Here is a 23,909-nt window from a genome sequence, read left to right as displayed (position 1 = left end):
GCTGAATATCAGGGAATACCTCTTGTTGGAGAGATCAGAAGCTATGGAATATCTCTAGACATTAATGGTAGAATCCCCATCACTTGAGACATTTTAAATAGGATGTACAAAAAAAAAATAGAAAATGTACTCCAGGGAACAATCCTACATTGACAGTGAGATGGACTGATAACCTAATAGGTCTCCCTTTTCCATCTCTTACTTCTGTGATTCCATTCACCATCCTCAGTATTACAAATGTAGGGGGAAAAGCAGCATACTGTTAAAACTAAATTATTGTCTGATGCTAGAGCAGAAGAAACAAAACAAAAAAGTATATAGCATAACCAAAGGTTCCTAATGCTTGTATGGCTGTTGTCTTTCTACCATGGTATCTTATTACTTTAACTCTCTTTCAGGTTGTTTTACCTTTTTAAATCACTTGTCCCTGTTATGTGTCAATGAGCAGTAGTTTGGTGCAACAGGAGAAAAACAGGATTGATGAATTGTGAGAAGCAGTCAGATAATGAAAGATTGTGTCTTGTTTTCTCATGATGCAATTAATTTCTTTGTGAACAGGGACTTTACGCAGTACATGATATCAGACAAGTCTGAACAGGTTTTAATAACAAGCAAACAAAGGGCCAGAAAAAATAATGTCTAGAGAACAGACTTCCAAGTCCAAGTAAACTAAGTGATTCAAATCAAGGATTTAAAGAACCTTAAAATAAAGAAGACTAACCTTAAACGGTCCAGACACTCCATCAGATTTCCTCCCTAACTCGCTGAAACCTCATCAACATTATTTAAATGTGTAGATTTTCTTTCCTCTCACACCTTATTTCCACTGAATCAGTAATAAATGTCATGTCATATAATAATATTTAATGCTAGTACTAAACTGAGAATTACTTTTAGACAGAAGTATTGGGATGCTTACTTTCCATAGGTTTTTACAAATATATTGTTTAAAGAAGTAGTTTGTGTGTTCTATGATACACTGAACCATATGTTCTTTAATAAAACAAAAGAAAATAATCAAAAAGCCCAAACCAGGTTATACAGTATGTTTGATGTACCAATTTTTAAACATTCATTTAATATAGCTGGGCTTCAAAGACTAATACTGCTTATGTCCCCTAGTACGAAGCCCTAAATAAGGTTCCAGACTAGATTACATTCATGCAGGTCTCATTTTAACGGAAATTGGAGAGATGAAACAAAGATTATAGGAAGACACATTATAAAAACAGACCTCACAAGTCAAACTTAATAGTGAAACCATTCTCTTCCATGTAGACAACTGTGAAAACAAATATCCTGTAAGCTCTAGATATATATATTGTATCTTTCCACCACATCTCTCTGCCTCCTTGAGACAGATTCCCATTCATCTCATGACTATATAATTTGATCATAGTTGACTAAGGCACAGCAGGGAGAAAGGGCTGATAAAGTATGAGGCTCCAGGAAGTCAGATAAACAATTTCATGATTTCTAGTTGTAACAAGGGTGGGATAGTGGTGGATATAAAGATATTATCCCAGTAAGAATACAAATATCAAGCTTGTGCAAATGTTTTCCTTCTCTGACTAAATAAACTACTTTCCATTAACTGAAAATTACACTGATTATGATAAATTCCTTGAGACAGAATGTCAGGATAAAACACAAAGAATGGCACATGACAAGTGGAATGAAAGCTCTGTAGATCTGTCAATATGGAAGTTGGTATATTTTTTAAAATTTAAGACAACTGAAAAAGTGAAGATTAAGAAGTTAGTTTTTTGTACTAACACTTTTAATGAAAAAGAACATTTCTATCTTTCTAACATCTAACTTATTTCATGCTTAGAGACCAGCTCCTTTTTCTCTGTGGCTCATTCCTACATAATACTTTCTACTTTCTAAAAGGTGCTAAAAAAATATCTATTTGTAACTCTACCTTGCTGTCCCAATTAAGCTTACTGCTGGCTTGAGTCCCAATAGTTGAATGGTTATAACTATGTTCGTTCTGTTTTGGATTCTTTCTCAAGTACTATGCAAGCATTGTTTGCTTTGTATATATGTTAACAAAATAATATTGGGATAGGGTGTTTGGAGGGCCAGGTGGCCTAGTGGTTAGTGCACCTGACCTCCAACCTCTTGTCTTGCTGTCAGAGGGAGCAGTAACAATGGCTGGCTACTGCCCCTAGGCCAACAGTGTTTGGGCCTCCCACTGTGTCTGGGCCTTTGCCCTTAAGTGGGGCATGGTAGGGGAACCCAGGCCCTCCCTCTCTACTGGGCCTAAATTTGCCATCCTGGGCTACTTCCTACATATGTGCTCCTTCAGTTTGTGGGTATGGCCCCTATAGTTAGGGCCCTACCAAATTCACAGCCGTGAAAAATGTGTCATAGACTCTGATATCAGCCCTCCCCCATGAAATCTAGCTATTGGAGGGGAGGGAGAGAGGCAGGGCTGGGGGCTCCCCAGCTGGGGGCTCCTACCATGCACTGGGCTCCAGCTGATAGCCCTGGTCAGGCTGGGAAGGGACAGGACTTCCTCTTCCCCTGCACAGCTGCTCTTGCGGAGAGATCAGACCCACCTCTGGGTACTTCCCCTGGCCGCAGGAAGCTCTGCGACCGCACTACAGAAGTGAGAGCGTCCCTGAAGCCAGGGAGGTACCCAGAGGTGGGTCTGATCTCCCCCCCCCAACGCCCCGCTCCAAGAATACCCATGCAGAGGAAGATGAAGTCCTATCCCTTCCCACAACCCAGCCGGGACTAGCAGCTAGGAGCCCCTGGCTGGGGTGCTCCCAGCAACACAAGGCAGATCAGACCCACCTCCCCATCTGGGAACTTCTCCCAGCTGCAGGAAGGCAGTGCAGAAGCAAGGGTGACCATCCTGCAACCCCCTTACAACTTTTTGACACCCCCTACATGATCCCCTTTTGGGTCAGACCTCCATGGTTACAACACAGTGAAATTTCAAATGTAAACATCTTAAAACGTGAAATTGACCAAAATGAACCTTGAATTTGGTGGGGCCCTAACTAAATAGTCAATAGCATCACAAACAAAGTCCAAATGAGCAGGACCCTCCAAGACAAGCTGTTTCTCAAACTGGATGGTGGTTGGAGAAGGCACTGCTTATGGGCCTTACTCACTGTCTTGTCCCCTCTCAGGCTCCACTTTCTGACTGGCTTCCTGAAGAAGGATTCTTCTCTTTTACAGTCTGTTCACAACTCCATGCCCGGGCTCCTGAATTCATTTTAACCTGGTCCTCAAGCTGGAGTGGGCTGGGCAGGCCTCGGGGGCGGGGAGGCACTACCTGAGCCCAATATTGCCTTTTAACCCCTGCAGGCCCACTCTGGGGTTTGCATAAACAATCACAAACATATACTAGTTACTACTGTACTGTGGCAACTTTTATACTGTGGCTAGCGTATCGGTATCTCTCTCCAACTTAAGTAGTTTAAAAACAAATGGCGATATCTCCTTTTCTCCATTCAGGATTCAAAAGAAATCATATATTTCATAGGTTTCAGAGTAGCAGTCATGTTAGTCTGTATCCGCAAAAAGAAAAGGAGTACTTGTGGCACCTTAGAGACCAACAAATTTATTTGAGCATAAGCTTTCACGAGCTGCAGCTCACTTCATCGGATGCATTCAGTGGAAAATACAGTGGGGAGATTTATATACTCAGAGAACATGAAACAATGGGTGTTACCATACACACTTTAAGGAGAGTGATCAGGTAAGGTGAGCTATTACCAGCAGGAGAGTAGGGGGGGGACCTTTTGTAGTGATAATCAAGGTGGGCCATTTCCAGCAGTTGACAAGAATGTCTGAGGAACAGCGGGGGGGGGAATAAACATGGGGAAATAGTTTTACTTTGTGTAATGACCCATTCACTCCCAGTCTTTATTCAAGCCTAAGTTAATTGTATCCAGTTTGCAAATTAATTCCAATTCAGCAGTCTCTCGTTGGAGTCTGTTTTTCAAGTTTTTTTTCTTGAAGAATTGCCACTTTTAGGTCTGTAATCAAGTGACCAAAGAGATTGAAGTGTTCTCCGACTGGTTTCTGAATGTTATAATTCTTGACATCTGATTTGTGTCCATTTATTCTTTTATGTAGAGACTGTCCAGTTTGGCTAATGTACATGGCAGAGGGGCATTGCTGGCACATCATGGCATATATCACATTGGTAGATGTGCAGGTGAACAAGCCTCTGATAGTGTGGCTGATGTGATTAGGCCCTATGATGGTGTCCCCTGAATAGATATGTGGACACAGTTGGCAACGGGCTTTGTTGCAAGGATAGGTTCCTGGCTTAGTGGTTCTGTTGTGTGGTGTGTGGTTGCTGGTGAGTATTTGCTTCAGGTTGGGGGGCTGTCTGTAAGCTAGGATTGACCTGTCTCCCAAGATCTGTGAGAGTGATGGGTCGTCCTTCAGGATAGGTTGTAGACAAACACCTGCAAGATCTCTATCAAGCGTTCTTACAACTACAATACCCACCTGCTGAAGTGAAGAAACAGACTGACAGAGCCAGAAGAGTACCTAGAAGTTACCTACTACAGGACAGGCCCAACAAAGAAAATAACAGAACGCCACTAGCCATCACCTTCAGCCCCCAACTAAAACCTCTCCAACGCATCATCAAGGATCTACAACCTATCCTGAAGGACGACCCATCACTCTCACAGATCTTGGAGACAGGCCAGTCCTTGCTTACAGACAGCCCCTAAAAGTGGCAATTCTTCAACAAAAAAACTTCAAAAACAGACTCCAAGGAGAAACTGCTGAATTGGAATTAATTTGCAAACTGGATACAATTAACTTAGGCTTGAATAAAGACTGGGAGTGCATGCGTCATTACACAAAGTAAAACTATTCCCCCCCCTCACTGTTCCTCAGACATTCTTGTCAACTGCTGGAAATGGCCCACCTTGATTATCACTACAAAAGGTTTTTCCCCCTCCGCTCTCCTGCTGGTAATAGCTCACCTTACCTGATCACTCTCATTACAGTGTGTATGGTAACACCCATTGTTTCATGTTCTCTGTGTACTAAATCTCCCCACTGTATTTTCCACTGAATGCATCCAATGAAGTGAGCTGTAGCTCACGAAAGCTTATGCTCAAATAAATTTGTTAGTCTCTAAGGTGCCACAAGTACTCCATATATTTCATAGCGTATAGTCACTAACTACCCTGGAAGGATTTATTTTTTGGTTTAATTTTAAATAAGAAAATACCTTTTATTCTCCAATAAAGTAATTGTGAACGAATCATACTATTTAATTTGAACTTACCTGTGACTCTTTCACATTTTCAACAGTGAAGTTGAACCAGACTCGAAAGCGCGGGTTACAGGTATCCGGCCTAATGAACAGGTCATACTCAAACTCTGTGATGTGATCCACACGTCCAAGGTTACCTACCAGAGGATTATGAAATGCAGCAGTTTAACGAATGGCTGATAAACCCTAGCCCAACAACTACATAGAATGGAATTTTAAAATGCGTGACTATGACTGGCTAAAACCAGTCACATGATTATAAGGTTAATTAGCACTTTAACACAGTTCAGAACCTTTTTCAAGTAAATGTCTTTATTAAACTCATGAAGAAAAATACACAAATAAGCGAAGCACATTTAAATAAGTCAATACAGGAAAAAAACCACCAATAAGGACTTTTATAATTCACTCCTAATGACTTTTTATCCTCTCTGACCTTTGATTCCCTCTGTGAATATTGTCCCATCATCCCTTCTGCTACTCAAAATCCCCTCTTTTCTCATATGATCTCTTTGCCACTCCCACCCCCTGCTTATATGGATTTCTTTCTTCCATGTGCTGTTTATGTTTAGGAATACCTACTTAAAAACAGTGCCAAAAATTCAATTGCTCCCCCTATGGCTGATTTTCAGGACTTCCCTGTTTTCCTACAGATGTTCAAGATCCTCTCTCCTAAAATATGAGGCTATGGGGTTTAGCTTGGGCCCCTCCTGGTTAGTTTTGTGATATAATATTGAAAAATTCAGTCAGAATCTACTTTGCTCCCTCTGGTACTTTTCAGTACAAAATGAAAGCAAGCAACAAATCAGGCTATAGTGGAAAAAGGAGTGGAGTTCAGTGCTGGAGAAACTTGGAAAAGTGCTTTTAAATGGTTAAACTGGCTTTTTTCCTTTGAAGTGCTGCAGTGAGTTTCAAAGACATATGGCTTGTCTGTCCACCTAATTTATACCCTACAAAATGAAAGGCATTACATTTTTCCTGCTCACACTCATCTAATCAAATTTTGTATTTAATAAAATAACCCCACACCTTTGCTCTCAAAGCTAATGTAAAATCTTAATTATGAAAGTATTACTACATGTTTGGACCTATTATTTTATTCATTCAGATATCGTTTCAGATATTTGGGGCAAGATTACCAAATTCTTATTCACATAGAGTCGAAACTTCCTCTTCAGGCAGTCCCATTTAAGGCAGTGGGATGACTTGTCGAGTAAAGTGCGCTTAACGTTAGTAATGGTATTAAAATCTGGCATACAGTTTGTTTTTGGGGGTAGGGGATCATTTGTATTTTGGAAAGCAACAGCTATTTCAGTTGTGTATTTCATCCATGTACTATGTGATACAGTATGGCCAAAGGGCAGCAGGAGAGTGGGGGGGTTTTTTTGAGCAAAAAAGGTGTTTTTATTTGCATAACACACTTACAAAACAAAAACAACAGCATATGCAATGTGTAACACAGCAACCAATCACAATTGTTTTCTCATTAGCTTCAGGGGAGGGAAGTGTTCAAGCTTGCCTGGGCCCAGAGCGGGGGGCTTCTTCGACTCTCGTGGTCTTCCACCCTTCCGAGTTATCTGGTGGCCCAGAGCGAGGGGGCTTCATCGACTCTCAAGGCCTGCCACCCCCTCGAGTTACCTGGCGCCACGCCCAGTGTCACCAACAATTCCCTCCTCTGAAAGCACCCAACAAGAGGGGCAGGCTGTGGGTTGGACAATCCGGGTGGGGCACGTGCACCCATGTGTGAAAGGACCCCTCTAAGGTGGTGGTGTCCACAGCAGCAATGGCTGGGGCTGGGGTCCCTTACTCTCTCCCCCAATCAAAGGGTCAAACAAAGGGACCTGGACGGGGACACCGAGCAGAGAACCTCGGACAGCACCCACCGCTCCTCAAAAGCATCAAGGGAGTCGGTGAACGCCGTCCAGAGGAACTCCGCCCGGATACGTGAACGGACCGAGGATCGGAAAACGGCCCCACAGTCACAGAAAACTCCATTGGCCAACCTCCTCTCTCCAGTTTTATAGATGGCCATTTTAGCCAGGGCCAGGAGGAGGTTAACTAGGAGATCCCGCGACTTTGTGAGGCCACGGATGGGGAGTGCATAAATAAAAAGGTGAGGGGAAAAATGCAACCAAAAACGTAATAGAAGATTTGTGAGGAGCTGGAACAGGGGCTGCAGCCTGGCGCACTCCAAATATACGTGCGCCAGGGTTTCCCTCACACCGCAAAAGGGACAAGTATCTAGGATGGGGGTGAACCACGCCAAGTACGTGCCCGTGCTCACAGCTCCGTGAAGGAGCCGCCAACTGATGTCCCCGACGGGCCTCAGCAGGAGAGTGTTAGAAGGGAGCCTTATTCCCTGTAGAGGGAAGAAAGTTTGCTATAGATTAATTAAAGCACCTGAAGCCAATTAAAGCACCTGAAGCCAGTCACCTGATAAAACCCCCCTGCTTCAATCAGACAAGGGAAGGAGTTGAAGCAGAGTGGATTGGTATTGGAGCAGCTTCCCCATCCCTTGTCTGTATGCTGTCTTCCCTAGGCCCTGATTTTGCCACTATTACTCATGTTGAGTAGTAATGTCACTGGAACTATTCATGGAGTAAGCCACTACTGACTGTTAGTAGGGCTGGCAAAATCATGGCCCTATACTATAAATTCTTCAATACAAGAAGACAAAGTCCTTTCATTTGCCTTAAGTCACAATGCATATTTGTCACTATAGAAATGGTGATAATCTGCACTTGTTTCATGTATGTAACTCCCATTAGTATCAATGGTAATGGTTTGGAATGAATGATCTGCAGCATGGATTGGAGAAGAGAATTTCTGCTGCATTGATTTAAAAAACAAAAGGTACAGCAGCTAGTGAATTCTGTAGCAGAAATCCAAAGATCATAAAAATGGATTGTACTGTATGATGCAGATCAGGAACACAAGAGATTACTGAGAGAATAAATATTCTATATAAGTCAAAATATTCAAAGCAAAATGATACCTTGATTTCTGACCTATTGCATATTTCAGTTTCCATTTCAACATTAGATTCCTAATTAGTCTGCACTCGAAGTGCCAGACCCTCAGCCCACATGTTTCCATGCAACAGTCAGAGCAGAGACGCTGTAAAGATCCCTAGTGTTAAGGAAACCCCTGCTGGTGCAAAATGGGTGTGATGGGACCATTACAAACCAATGTAATCTAGAGCAGTGGTTCTAAACCAGGGGTCTGGGGGCCCCAGGGGGGCTGCAAGCAGTTTTCAGGGGGTCCGCCATGCAGGGCTGGCATTAGACTTGTTGGGGCTAACGGAAGAAAGCCAAAGTGTCACTGCATGGGACCGAAGCCTGGTGAGCCAAGCCTCACCACCCAGGGCTGAAGCCAAAGCCTGAGCAACTTAGCTTTGCAGGGTCCCCTGTGGCAAAGGGCTCAGGGCAACTGCCCTGCTTGCTACCCCTTATGCTGGCCATGGCTCTTGTATGCAGAAAAACAGTAGTTGTGGGCCATGGAGTTTTCATAGCATGTTGGGGGACCTCAGAAAGAAAAAGTTCAAACCCCTGAACTAGAGCAATCTATCTACCTAGACATTACTAATTTATACTCTTGTGGGAATTTTACACCACTGTGCATGTGTATGGACATAGGCACAGAATTTATGTCCCCTGCAGATTTCTTTGCTTCCCTGCAGAAAAATGACTTTCTGATGGGGAAGCCACAAGAGCAGTCACACGACCATCCCCAGCAGTATGTTTCAGGTGCCCAGGGCAGCCGGCAGAGAGGTAAATCACTGTGGGGCAGGAGTCAGGACTGGGAAAGACCCGGATGGTGGCTCCTACCCTGCACCAGACTCAGTTGCTAGTTCCATCTGGGCTGGGGAAGATGGTACTTCCTCTTCCCCTGCATGGCATCCGTGGCCGGGTCAGACCCATCCCCAGATTTCTCCCATGGCTGCAGGAAGCTCTGAAAACTCCCCTTCTCCCCCCTCGCTTCCTGCACCCATCACTCCTCAGCTACAGGGAACAGATCCCTGTACAGAGAGCTGCTCCCACATCTGCCCAACCCCTATGCATCCAGAACCCCTCAAACCCAGACCCTCCCACCAAGCCTCAGCCCACAGCATTCAGAACCCTCCTGATGAGCCCCACTCCCCCTGCACCTGGACCACCCCAATGAGCCGCCCGCACCCAGATCCTCACCCCACCGAGCCCCAACCAGTTGCACCTGAATCCCCACCCCAATGAGCCCTTCTCCCTCAGCATCTGGACCCCTCACTGAGCTCCCCCACACCCAGACCTCCCTGCCAAGCTCTATCACCCCACACTCAGATGAGCCCCCACACATTGAGCCACAACCACCTTCAACCTGGACCCCCCTGTAGAGTCCCATTACCATTGCACCCAAATTCCCCAACAAGCCTCTGGGCATCCAGATCCTCTCTGAACTCAGATCCCCCACTGAGCTGCCCACACCCAGACTGCCCCACACAGAACCCTCCCCACACACTAAGCCCCTTCACACTTGGATCCTGCCTTGCTGAGCCTGTCTGCCCATCCCACACCTGATGCACCTGACATGGAGGAGCAGGGCCCTGGGGTGTTTCTCGTGCAGGCCGTGCAGGCCCAGTCCTTGTGCTGTATCAGGGTTGGATGCAGTCTCACCACTGAGTCTGTGTCCTGGGTGAGGGTGGGGGCTGGGGGGGGGCGGCAGCTGCACAGTGGTCTCCCATCTCTGTGAAGCCAGTGGCCTGTGCTCCGCAATGCCATGCTGGATCCTCCACATTTATTTGTCAAATAAAATGTGCAGAATTTTAAAATATTTTGAGCAGAATTTTAATTTTTTTGGCACAGAATGCCCTCAGGAGTAACTAATGCACTCATCAGTATCATATCTAGCTACCACAGATCTCTTAGCAATTTAGAAAAGGAGTACTTGTGGCACCTTAGAGACTAACAAATTTATTTGAGCATAAGCTTTCGTGAGCTACAGTTTACTTCATCGGATGCATGCCTACAGTTCACTTCATCCGATGACGTGAACTGTAGCTCACAAAAGCTTATGCTCAAATAAATTTGTTAGTCTCTAAGGTGCCACAAGTACTCCTTTTCTTTTTGCGGATACAGACTAACACGGCTGCTACTCTGAAACCTTAGCAATTTAATCACTTGTTCACTCTATACCGAGGTCTCTTCCAAGATTACGGCTTTCCAAGTTTCTCAATCTCACTGAATATTTGTGTGGAAGGTTATTTTCCCACAGAAGTTTTCATTTCTGCAAGGAGACTTTTTTTTTTCTCTAGCGTAGGTTCCTTTGTATTATTTCTCTGTTCTCACAGGTATCTGCAACTCCTTCCAGTTCAGTATTATTTGTACATTTCATTAACATGCTATTTCTTCCAGATGTTAAATAGGGCAGTACCCAACACCATATACTTTTATTAACCTACTCAACATGTTCCCCACACACAGAAGGCTGACGCTTGTAGTCACTGTATCCTTTGCTTACACTCTATCATCCTGATTTCAACCCACATGACAGTGCCACATGACAGTGGAAGTTTTTGTTAAAAATAAAGGGTGAGAATTGCACAAGCATAAAAAAATACTTCCACACATTAAGAGAGTTTCTAGTGATCACTGGTTTCAGAGTAACAGCCGTGTTAGTCTGTATTTGCAAAAAGAAAAGGAGTACTTGTGGCACCTTAGAGACTAACTAATTTATTTGAGCATAAGCTTTCATGAGCTACAGCTCACTTCATCGGATGCACACAAGTACACAAAAGGTGCCACAAGTACTCCTTTTCTTTTTAGTGATCAGTGGGTGTCACTGAAAAATGCTTCTTGACATCAAAGAGAAAGGACTTGAGCAACTTCTACACCAAACTCATAATAAAAGTTAAGAATGTTACAGTGCTGCCTTCATATTGCTGAAATCAAGGGATTACATTTTTTATCTCAATGTACAGGAATATATGCCCCAATACCACAAAAAGCAGTGATTTACACTGAAAGGTATTGAGAAGTATTAAGCAACAATTAAACATTGATTACATGATGAAGATACGATGCTACATATCCATCATATGGTCAAGAACAAATAGGATTATTTTACTTTCAAAATAAGCATCTACTATACTAAAAGGAAGCTTTTTGAATTTATATTCATGTTACTTTTTGAATATATAAGGAAAGTGAGTGGCTTTCCCTTAATTTGGTCTTTGGAGGAAGCACTTAAAAGTGTAACATGGAGAAAGAAATAGTTTCACTAATTAGTGATTAGAAAAAAAGCAGCTACATATTGAAATTTGTTCTTGTGTCACATAAATCCTTGTGCATTGAGATAATACACACCTTACTTTTTTTCTTTTTTTACAATAAACTAGATGAATTAGCTACTTTTTATGCTTTAATGATAGTCAATTCAAGAGAAAGGTGGAGAGTGTCAGTTCTGTGTCATGCCACCATTATGTTTCATACACAAATAAACTACAGTCAAATAGCTAACTACAACTATTCAGGGCCTTTAACTATCTCCATATTTGATTTCTGTGTATATTTCTACTCTCCGCTAATTTCTGCCGTCTGCTTATAACAATTTTGCTTAGATAATTTTCTTTGATTTTTTTTTAAATCAGGCATTTGAGACCACTCCCATTTCACATAAAAAATTCTAAGGAGAAAGTCATATTTTGCAATGATATTGACAAGTACTGTACTGCACTAAGGGCTTCCACCTGCCTCCATTGGAATCAATGGGAGCACCACCACTCACTTCCATGCGTGCAGTGTCTAGCCCTAAGCAACTATGTAAGATTTTAAAAATATCACAATATAGTTCCACAGTAATTGTAACTTTAATGAGCTAGCCCTGCAGAACATAGAGGGTGTCAATGATGTACATTTTATTTAAAGTACATGTAAGATAAAGAACCGATCTGTGGAATTTAAAAGAAAAACCACAATGAGTAACAGGACTGGTACATGTTTAAACTCAATCACGTTGGTATTCAACTTTCCTACAGTGCAGTTTCCTACACTGTTGTTTTTTTTTTTTTATGGCACAGGTGCAATGCTGGATATGAAGTGGCTTTCTGGACACACATTAAAAGTGACAGAAATAATTCCTTAAAGGAAACCAGAATTTTATGAAACAATATGAATTATTTCTCCTATGCACTCTTAAATAACTTGATTTTTGTTCTGTTATGATTTTACTTTTGAGAAGTACTACAACAGATCTCTCTAATCTTCTAGGATGATGTGAACAAATCAGACTCCCAAATGTCTGTAAAGATAAACTCACTTTTTCTTTGCCTTGGAGGTTGTTTTTAAGACATTCTCGGTTCCTATATATAGTTCTATGCAATATTTACAGCAAACAGAATATGTAGACTTTCCCTTGATCATTCAACCTTAAATTGCTGATCATACTAGCTTATCTCTCTTACACGAGAGTAACAAAGTGCAATATACTCAAAATATGAGTTATTCTATATGGACCAAAAGTACATTTAAAGTTTCTGGAAAAGTTCACTACATTTATAATAGGCTTAAAAGAAAACCAATATTACTATTTTATTTATTATGCAACATACATTTACTCTTCATAAAATATTGAATATTGTTTCCTACATCAATAAAAAGTATACATTACAGGAAGAAAGAACCTATTTAAGAAAATGCTCGCTAGAGTTACTGTGTGCCAGCAATTATCATAAAAATGCAAGAAAAGAAAATATAGATATGTTAAGCAGTCCTAAAATCTTCTTAAGCCACACATTGTGCTTTCCTACAGAGAATTTTAAGATGAAAAATAGACCTTGAGGGTCTTAGACAAGCCTGAGGCAATATAAAGAAAAAGGTCAAACACTCTGCTAAAAAGGACCGTTATCTTCAGAACAACAACTTATCAGCCAGCTTGCAGCCCTGCTTATTTACAGTTATTGGTCCCAGAGGAAGTGCACTTCAGCACAGGGCACGATTACTTTGTAATGAGTTTGCCAGAAATGGTAAAGGAAACTAATTTGTAACAATGTGCTGTTCCCTGCACATGAACTTGCTCAGACACCTTTTTTGTCCAGTAATGAATAACTAACTTCAAGCCTCCTAATAAGCAGTGAAGACAGGAGTGCACTAAAAATGTATGAGTTGCATGCATGAATGTGCTGAAATATCAGTGATTATCCCTCTCAGCTGTCCATTACAGCACTCACGATGACCACCAGTTCCCCTGTGGTGGCTATACAGAATACAGGTTTCAGGGGGTAGATTTAGGCATGAAAATTAACACCATTTGGAAGAAAATAGCCTGCACCTGTCACAGATTACCAACAAAAGGTCAAATGCCTCCTTTTACACCTAGAACACTTGCATATTGTATGCCTTGCTTATAGGAGCATAATTTTGGTTTGCTTAACACAGAAAAATAAGCACCATGGTGAACAGGGAGAAGAATTAAACCTTAGCTAAAAGCTATCAATAAATCTATTGTTCAAGATACATATGAATGGAAGTAACTCAGGCAATCTCTGTCTCTAAAAGAGGTAGTTTTTCAAAAAGAGAATTACACAAAGTGCTCCTCTGTTTTTGTCAATATGCTGCTAGGTTTTGAAATACTATTTTTCATCCACACAATAAAAATCTTGACAAGTGAGCAATAGAAAATCACTAATACACTTGCAGCTGCATTTCAATCTATACAAATTCTTTAAACAAAAACAACCAAGGAATGGATTAGCACAACAGAATAGCATATACATCATTTTCATTACTTGAACCTGAGATCAAGTCCAAGATAGCCAAGCTATACTTTCACAGAACCATATTTTTTAAAAAATGTAGGTAATATAGAATAGTCTCAACTGAATTCTTCCTTAAAGACCACAAAATATATTGAGGAGATGATGTAAAGTAATTTTATTTATGCATTTTAAGGAAGGGGGAGGAACTTCAGGTAGAAAGATCTGCAAAAGCTTTTTCCTGTTGTCAAAGATAAGACTTCTTCTGAAAAGAGTGCATCTAAGAATACCAGTTCATAAATTCCTCTTGGTTTTACATAGAATTTGTAAGAGATAGCTTGATCAGGAAGCGGTCCAATGCAACTTTTACAGATAATACTAGATTTATAACTAGAACAAAAATCATGGACAAGTGATGATGTTTGGAAGCTCTGACTCATGTAATGTATTGTGACTTGAGCCACTGCTCACAGTACATATCTGTCAAATCAGAATTATCCCTTAAATTTTGAAGCATGTGTCTTGAATAGAAGGAAATGCAAACTGCATTTCTTCATCATAAAAGCATGTACATAATCTTTTGTAATTTTAAGTATACTTTCACTTATACTGTTTATACCAGTAATGCACATATTAACCTCTGCAGTACAAAGTGATATCCATACAATGTTGTGAAAAAATCATCTAAATGCTCTGCAACTGTACAGTACCCTTTGAAAGGCCTGAAGCTTCACCTAGAGAAAGGAATAGTACCGCACGTGTTTGGCTGTGAACCAAAAATTCAAATTGCCTTAGAAAAATATTTCAGACTTTTTTATCAAACTAATAGAATTATAAAATGCAACCAAACTACAGAGGCCAACATTTTCAAAAGCATCCACTACTATTGGATGCCTTGGTCTCAAGTTACTAACTGCTTCACAAACTATTTTCCATCTCCGTTCCTAATTCCCTGCTGCTTTTTTTTTAAAAGGACTTTGTTATCATAGTGACATCCTAAAGAGAGATAAATTAGTTGATTTAAGTGAACCTTCTTGCAAAAGGGGAAGATTTCAGAAAGGAAAGAAGAGAACTTGTTTGGTATGCTACATATGCCCAAGAACATGGAGCATTTTAGCCCTTAGAAGTAAGTGGGGAAGGGCCAGATCCCTCATTAGAAAGGGTAAGTTGATGGGTGCAAGTCAATGCTTCATTCATAGAAGCAAAGACATCCCGAGCTGCCTTTGATGAGAATGAGACAGTTTGATAACGTCTAACTATGAGTGACAGAATATGAGAATTCTAGCTTCTTACACTTTTGTCTGTATAACATACATCTAAAATTATTAAAATCATTATTGTCTTTTAACAAAATATGTTGTGGGGAGGGGGTTCTATTCAATGCTGCAATGGTGTTTCCTAACAAGGGAAAAATGTGAGACAGCTGGAGCATGCTAATGTTAAAATCTGTGGGCCAAATTCTCCTCTCACTTATACCAGTTTTCCACTGGTGTAACATTACTGATTTTAATGGCATTGCTCCTGATTTATACCAGTGAGAGAAAAAAAAATCAGGCTTTCCATAACCTTTTCAGGATAATACTGTTTGGGCCTTATTGTTCCTTTAAAAGACACTGCCTCACAAAGGAAAGGCAAGTGTGGCAGCAAAGTGCATTAATTAATGCCAGTTCCTCAGGGCATTCTGCCTGTGTAGCATCTTGGCAAGTGGATGTTTCAGTGGTGCAAGGGGAACATATTTGTGATCCTATACTTCCTTTTTGACAAAGAAATGTGCACTACACCACATCAGCTTCCACGTGCCAGCTGCTGTGGAAGAGCCAGGGCAATAATTACCTGCCTTAAACTCTGCCAGCCCCAGGCTATCCCATAACTCCCCACTATTGAATACTTCAAAGGCTAAAATGTACTGCTCGCTAAAATGTCCTTTGTCCCACGTTACTGATTTTGCTGTCACTCTTTAACAGTCTTTCTAAACCCCCAACTTCTCAACTTCAGAGATGTCAGAATACTGTAGCCACACTACTCTCTTGCTCATGAAAGTTGGACAATATCTCTGACCTCAAACCTGGTTATGCCCACACTCTCTCATCCTGTTCCTACCATGTTGACCTTTTCCCTGTCTCCTCTTCTTGTCTCTTTGCAAGCTGAGGAAGAGAGGGAGCCAGTATTTTATTGGTACATCTGCATCTGTCTGGAGCTCTCTCCCTACTGCCCTCTGACACTGCTAGATTATTACTGACATCAAATCTCACTTTATTAATGACTCCCTCTGTAAAGCACTTAGCAACACTGTTTATGAAGGATTCATATTCAACGCTTTTTGTTAAAAAGGGACCAGGAGCAAGATCTCTTTCCTCACATTAGGAGTTTAACATTAAAGCATCACTGTTTCATTTCATTTTTGTTTAGATTTAACAAATTTAAATCTGGCACATCAAACATTGTGGAAATCATTTCAATAGATTTTGAATTTCAAAAGCTGATTTTAATCACTCTTGAGAGAATATATATGATGGCAATGTGTCCTAGCAGACAGATCACTGGGCTGAGACTCAGGAAACCTGGGCTCTATTCCTGCTCTGCTGCTGGCTTCTTGGGTGACCATAGGCAAATCACTTCACCTCTCTATGCCTCAGTTTCCCCATCCATAAATGAGGATAATGAAATTTGTCTCCTTTGTGAAGCACTCCGAGATCTACTGATGTAAAGCAATATGTGAGAACTGGGCATGAATCCCTCCCTGTACTCCCTATGAGAGCAGGAAGATGCTAGCAATCATGCATTACGGAGCTGTTTCATATGTGTTGCTCTATGGGGATCGTTGGGCCACTTCCCATATGTTCTAACTCCCCACTCCTACAAAAAAATCTTTTTCTAAAACCTTGGGAAAGAAGCAGTGTCCCTTATCTGAAAACCTCTTCAAAGCTGGAAGATGATGAAGCAACCACCTGATGACCTCAAAGTCCATTGTGAAGGAAAGCAGAGCACCCAATCTCAGCCTATAGTATGAAGAGACCTCAGAAGGCATTTAAAAGTAAGGTAAAATGAGGTAATAAGATGAGGATTGTGAGGGGTCTGAAGCTGTAGAAATATTCATGATTGATTGTGGCTAGAACTAGAATCTGAACCCACTCTGATTTTGCAGAGATTAAGATTTCTACCTGAATTGGGGCACTACTCACAGTCCATCACTATCACCAGCTAATCTGAACCACTAGGCTGAAAAAAAATTATGGCTGTAGCCTCTGAATGGAGTGATAAAATGTGTAGTCACTTTGTACTAAAGCACCAAAAGTTGCACTAGATAAGGGAAATTACAAGAAAATTGGGGTGGGGGATTATAAGAGCTGGAAGACTTTAGGTAGAAAAGGATTGATGATAAAAGGAGAGACACAAATGAATCTCTGCTTCTTTTATTAACAGAGTACAGAAGACGACAAAGCAGTAAGAAATTCCCATAAGCAAGTATTTTAAGTACATTTTCTTACTGAACATGATTATAAAGGATTTTAATAGGCCAGTGGTCTAAGGAGTGCTTAGGATGGATAGTTTTTGATGCTTTAGACTACATCCTTTCCTTAGTACCTCAGCACTATCTGTAGCCATGAGTCTAAAGCTGAAAAATACTGACATTTATTACTTTTGCTTATTTCTTTTGACAACTTATTATTGTTGTTTAACTTTTATAATGCAGTAGAGTCTAGAGGCCCCAACCAAGATTCGGGTTCCACTGTTTTTGTACAGAGTCCATCATATTGTGAGCCAGTCCCTGCCCGGCAGACTTTACAATATAAATAATTTAATGAGTTCCATTGTCTATTAATCCTATACGCCATCTGTTTATATTACTTCAACCCACCCTGCAACTCTCCAAAGTCAATGCAGAAGACTAAACAATTATGTTCAGAAAGGCCACCAAAATAAGTTCATAATAGTATGTCTCAAACTTTATAAAAGTCAACGGGGAATGTAAGGGTAAGGTGGCAATTACAGAAAAGATTACTTACCTGTAATTCTTTTCTAAAGGTTTAAGATGTGTGATGGGGCTTACTCCCCATCACCTGTAAGGCATGTAACAGAACCTAATTAGTTATGCTCCATGCATCAACTGATTGCCTTCTGGCCAGAGGAGGCAGAACTAGGCTGTATAAAGAGATGAGAGGACTCAGTTGTGGGGAAGAGATTCAGGAGAGAGAGTTCCCTCTCCTTGGAAAGGGCCGAGAGAAAGGTCCAGTAGTTTAGAACTGGCTCTGTCCAGAAAGGACTAGACTAGAAAGAAGTCCTGCGCTAGGGTCTGTGAGGACCAGAAGATGAGATAGAAGCCCATGAGGGGCAGGTGGTCAGTTTAGGTAGTATGTAGACTCCCAGCAGGGAAAAGCCTGCGGGGGTCAGAACTCTGAACAGGGGAAAGAACTGAAATTGAGCCTCTAATTGTTTTGAGTCTATCTCCACGAGAGGACTGAACTGTTGTGCAACTTGGCAGATAATCTGAGCCTCAGAAGACCCAGCAAGAGAGTCCAGTGAAGAGACCAGCTGGGCATGGTCACTGTAGAGGAGAAAGTGGCCACCAAAGGGCGTGCAAGAGGCAAAGTCCCCTGCAATGCTGAGTCCAGACACACGGGAGCACCCATGAGGTGAAGACACAGGCTTACAAGATATGATCTGGTTTCAGAATAGCAGCCGTGTTAGTCTGTATTTGCAAAAAGGAGTACTTGTGGCACCTTAGAGATTAACAAATTTATTTGAGCATAAGCTTTCGTGAGCTACAGCTCACTTCATTGGATGCATTCAGTGGAAAATACAATGGGGAGATGTATATACATAGAGAACATGAAACAATGGGTGTTACCATACACACTGTAAGGAGAGTGATCAGGTAAGGTGAGCTATTACCAGCAGGAGAGCGCGGGGAAACCTTTTGTAATGATAATCAAGGTGGGCCATTTCCAGCAGTTGACAAGAATGTCTGAGGAACAGCGAGGGGGGGGGGGGAATAAACATAGGGAAATAGTTTTACTTTCTGTAATGACCCATTCACTCCCAGTCTTTATTCAAGCCTAAGTTAATTGTATCCAGTTTGCAAATTCCAATTCAGCAGTCTCTCGTTGGAGTCTGTTTTTCAAGTTTTTTTGTTGAAGAATTGCCACTTTTAGGTCTGTAATCGAGTGACCAAAGAGATTGACGTGTTCTCTGACTGGTTTTTGAATGTTATAATTCTTGATGTCTGATTTGTGTCCATTTATTCTTTTACGTAGAGACTGTCCAGTTTGGCCAATGTACATGGCAGAGAGGCATTGCTGGCACATCATGGCATATATCACATTGGTAGCTGTGCAGGTGAACGAGCCTCTGATAGTGTGGCTGATGTGATTAGGCCCTATGATAGTGTCCCCTGAATAGATATATGGACACAGTTGGCAACGGGCTTTGTTGCAAGGATAGGTTCCTGGGTTAGTGGTTCTGTTGTGTGGTGTGTGGTTGCTGGTGAGTATTTGCTTCAGGTTGGGGGGCTGTCGGTAAGCAAGGACTAGCCTGTCTCCCAAGATCTGTGAGAGTGATGGGTCGTCCTTCAGGATCGGTTGTATATCCTTGATGATGCGTTGGAGAGGTTTTAGTTGGGGGCTGAAGGTGATGGCTAGTGGCGTTCTGGTATTTTCTTTGTTGGGCCTGTCCTGTAGTAGGTAACTTCTAGGTACTCTTCTGGCTCTGTCAATCTGTTTCTTCACTTCAGCAGGTGGGTACTGTAGTTGTAAGAACGCTTGATAGAGATCCTGTAGGTGTTTGTCTCTGTCTGATGGGTTGGAGCAAATGTGGTTGTATCGTAGAGCTTGCCTGTAGCCAATGGATCATGTGGTGTGGTCTGGATGAAAGTTGGAGGCATGTAGGTAGGAATAGTGGTCAGTAGGTTTCCGGTATAGGGTGGTGTTCATGTGACCATCGCTTATTAGCACCGTAGTGTCCAGGAAGTGGATCTCTTGTGTGGACTGGTCCAGGCTGAGGTTGATGGTGGGATGGAAATTGTTGAAATCATGGTGGAATTCCTCAAGGGCTTCTTTTCCATGGGTCCAGATGATGAAGATGTCATCAATGTAGGACAAGGAGAGTAGGGGCATTAGGGGACAAGAGCTGAGGAAGCGTTGTTCTAAGTCATCCATAAAAATGTTGGCATTCTGTGGGGCCATGCGGATACCCATAGCAGTGTCGCTGATTTGAAGGTATACATTGTCCCCAAATGTGAAATAGTTATGGGTGAGGACAAAGTCACAAATTCAGCCACCAGGTTTGCCGTGACATTATCGGGGATACTGTTCCCGACGGCTTGTAGTCCATCTTTGTGTGGAATGTTGGTGTAGAGGGCTTCTGTGTGGTATGTAGATTGTAATGGATTTTTTACCTTCAGTCCTTTTGGTATGATGTCCATCTGTTTGCATTTGGAAAGGAAGATGATGTCTGTCTGTATCTGTACAAGATTTTTCATGAAGTTGATCTGTATTCGCAACACGGGATTTATCAGGAACTCCAAAAACACAAATTTTGATACCCGCTGTTTCTTCCCCACTGGAACAGGTGATGTATTCTTTTTCTGCTGAATGGGGGTGTATACCTAGTGTCAGTTCCATTTTAGAACAAGAAGTAGTTGTATGAAAAATAGCAATATGTAATCCTTACTCTGCCTGAAAGATAGGTGAGAGTGGATACCTTACAAAATATACTGCTGAGAAGAAAGATTACAGGTAAACGTCTTTTCTCCACCTGTATTAGTTGGAGACTAAAAAGCGCAGAGATCTCTACTGAAAAATCCGTAAGTCGAGACCAAAAATAAGGGAAAGAATGCCAAGAGCATTTTACAATAAGGAAATGGTGAGCAAGCACCAGTGCTCAAAGTGCTACCATTAGGAAAGATATCAAAATGTTAATACTGCCAACTATGGATACGGCAGGTGTTAGAAGAACTGGTCTCCCAAAAACAAACCTTATAGTCAGGGCTGGCTCCAGCATTTTTGCCTCCCCAAGTGGCAAAAAAAACAAAAAAACGAAAAACCTTGCCGCCGAACACAGAGGCGGAGTGATGGTGCGGTCGCTGAATTGCCACTGGTGACCGAAGAAGAGTCGCGTCCCAGCCGCCGAATTGCCACTGAGCGCGAAACGTGCTGTGACGGAGCGACCGCCGAATTCCCGCCACTGCTGCGGGTGGATTGCCGCCCCAGAGCCCGACGTCCTGCTGCCCCTTTACATTTGCCGCCTCAGGCACCTGCTTGGTTCGCTGGTGCCTGGAGCCGGCCCTGCTTATAGTGAAATCATAAGAACGGCCACACTGGGTCAGACCAAAGGTCTATCTAGCCCACTGTCATGTCTTCCAACAGTGGCCAATACCAGATGCCCCAAAGGACATGAACAGAATAGGTAATCATCAAGTGATCCATCCCATCACCCATTCCTAGCTTCTGGCAAACAGAAGCTAGAGACACCATCCCTGCCCATCCTGGCTAATAGCCATTGCTTGAACCTATCATCCATGAACTTATCTAGTTCTTTTTTTGAACCCTGTTATAATCTTGGTCTTCACAACATCCTCTGGCAAGGAGTTCCACAGGTTGACTGTGCATTGTGTGAAGAAATACTTCCTTTTGCTTGTTTTAAACCTGCTGTCTATTAATTTCATTGGACAACCCTTAGTTCTTGTGTTATGAGGCGTAAATAACACTTCCTTACTTACTCTCTCCATACCAGTCATGATTTTATAGACCTCTATAATATCCCCCCTTAGTCGTCTCTTTTCCAAGCTGAAAAGTCCCAGTCTTATTAATCTCTCCTCAGATGGCAGCCGTTCCATACCTCTAATAATTTTTCTTGTCCTTTTCTGAACCTTTTCCAATTCCAATGTATCTTTTTTGAGAGGGGGCGACCACATCTGCACACAGTAATCAAAATGCGGATGTACCATGGACTTATATAGAGGCAATATGATATTTTCTCTCATAGCTATCCCTTTCTTAATGAGTCCGAACATTCTGTTTGCATAAAGGACAGGTTTACACATATGAAGAGTCCATACAATAATGCCTTGCTAAGAGAAAATGTATAGTTTTGACCTAATCAGTCTAATAACTCATCACTTAAAGCCAAGAAGGCATAAAAACTATCTACCCATAATGCAGGTGTGATGTTTCTTGGGGTATGCAGGGCTCTAAAGCACCACATTACCACCTGCCCTTAGTGTAAGGAAGCCTTTTCTGTGCCCGCTGTGTCCATTCCCCAACTCCACCAGCCTTTGGCTACACAAGCACTGCCTGTCAGGCCTTCCTCCCTCTTTATAAGTCATCAGTAGGCATGCTCCAACTCCCACATCCCCCAAGCATCACTCTGGGAGTTCCCATCTCGTGATTCACTGAACTCATAGACTTCCTAGTTTCTCTGCTCCCAAAGGAACAGTACACTACAGCTTACCACTTACAACTTAGACCAGAGCTCCACCTAACACACAATACTTAGATGTTTATGGTTTAAAAAAAATTTTAATAAAGATTCAAGAAGAAGCAAGTAGAATTAATGAAAACAAATGGTTACATACAAAATAAAAATCATACCTTCTAGAGCCTTAATTTATTTAACCAGTATGTCAGATAGGGCATAAGCTCACCACTTAACCTTCCAGCATATTATATCCAACCTTGGCTATGAACTTCTGTTCATGAGACAAGTCACACTGTCCCCTTGCCTCCTCAGTATCTCTTTGCAATGCCAGATATATTAAAATAGTCATTTGATATTTATTCATAAACAGGACACCCACTGCTGATTGTTCTTCCCAGTGGCCTCCTCCTCTTGTTGACCTTGCAATCTTTTAATTAGCACCTGGCATTGCATGGGGATAGGCTTACCTTGTGAGACACACAATACACACCCAACCAAAGAGAAATAAGCATCTCATATCCTCTGCCTGAATAGACTCTGTTCAAGGCCTGTCACATCCTGGTGACCTGCTTTTTACTTCAAGTCTTTAAAAAAATGATTTCCAGTTTAGATACATAACTTCTTAAATATTGCCCATATATACATTTTCACAATAACTAAGATGGCCAGCACGTTACTAGCTGTTGGTTAAAGACCTCACATGCCACCCTTTGGCACACTACTATGTAGACATCAGATCCAAGGAACCCTGCAACTCCTAAGCACACTCTGTACCCTCTGCCAGTTGGCAACAAGAAGTCTCTGGGTCACAGCAAGTATCATGCCCCAGATATTGATGCATTCAGATATAGCCTCTGTATTAGAGAGTGGGCCAGGGACAGTCAGGCCTAGTGATCAGGGAAGGATTCAGGTCTACCGGTCAAAGCAGAAGCCAGGAAGCAGAATCAATCCAAGGGTCAGGGCAGGAGTCAGGAACCAGTAGCCATGCCATGAGTCAGAACCAGGACCAGCACTAATAGCTAAGCCAAGGGTCAGAGCCAGGACTGGAAACCAGTAGCCATGACAAAGGTCAGAGCCAGAATCAAGAACAAGGGTCAAGGTAAGGAAGTTAGAGCCAGTAGCAAGGACTGAGCAGGAGCAAGGCTGGGAAAGAGGGCAGAAACAGGACTAAGTTAAGCCGGGTTAGAGCAGGATAGGAGCAAATAAAGGAGCAGCAGGCACAGAGAGGATTGTACTGTGCGAGTGAACACATTGTGTATCCAGAGAACAGGTCCTGCTGCTGCTGGGCTAAAAGCCAGCCAGCTGCCCTTCTTGACCAATAAGGTGGTATAGTCAGTTAGGTAGCCTGCTGCAGCCCAGTTGCATTTGCTGGGTTGCCAAGAGACGAACTCTGCTGCAGGCCCTGATCCCTGACACTGAAGACCTGGGACTCCAGAGCACAAAATGCCAATTCTCAATAAATGTATTTCATCAAAGATGAGGAATAGTCAGTATTCTGAGTTGATACTT

The 23,909-nt window shown here is 42.1% G+C and overlaps 1 protein-coding gene across 2 annotated transcripts in view; it reads right to left on the bottom strand.

Annotated features, from left to right (window-relative positions):
- LOC102939366 (AGBL carboxypeptidase 4) overlaps positions 1-23,909 on the bottom strand; it is a 1,380,179-nt gene that overhangs the window by 1,292,206 nt on the left and 64,064 nt on the right. For both annotated transcript variants that reach the window (XM_007062150.3, XM_043552774.1), the window contains exon 3: positions 5,273-5,397. In XM_007062150.3, coding sequence (XP_007062212.1) covers positions 5,273-5,397 — 125 coding nt within the window. The remainder of the gene's footprint in view (positions 1-5,272; positions 5,398-23,909) is intronic.

The sequence above is a fragment of the Chelonia mydas genome, chromosome 8 (genome assembly GCF_015237465.2).
Source record: "Chelonia mydas isolate rCheMyd1 chromosome 8, rCheMyd1.pri.v2, whole genome shotgun sequence".
In the NCBI taxonomy this organism is placed as follows: Eukaryota; Metazoa; Chordata; order Testudines; family Cheloniidae; genus Chelonia; species Chelonia mydas.
The sequence above is the reverse complement of the archived record's forward strand: the minus strand, read 5'-3'. Positions and strand labels throughout refer to the sequence as shown.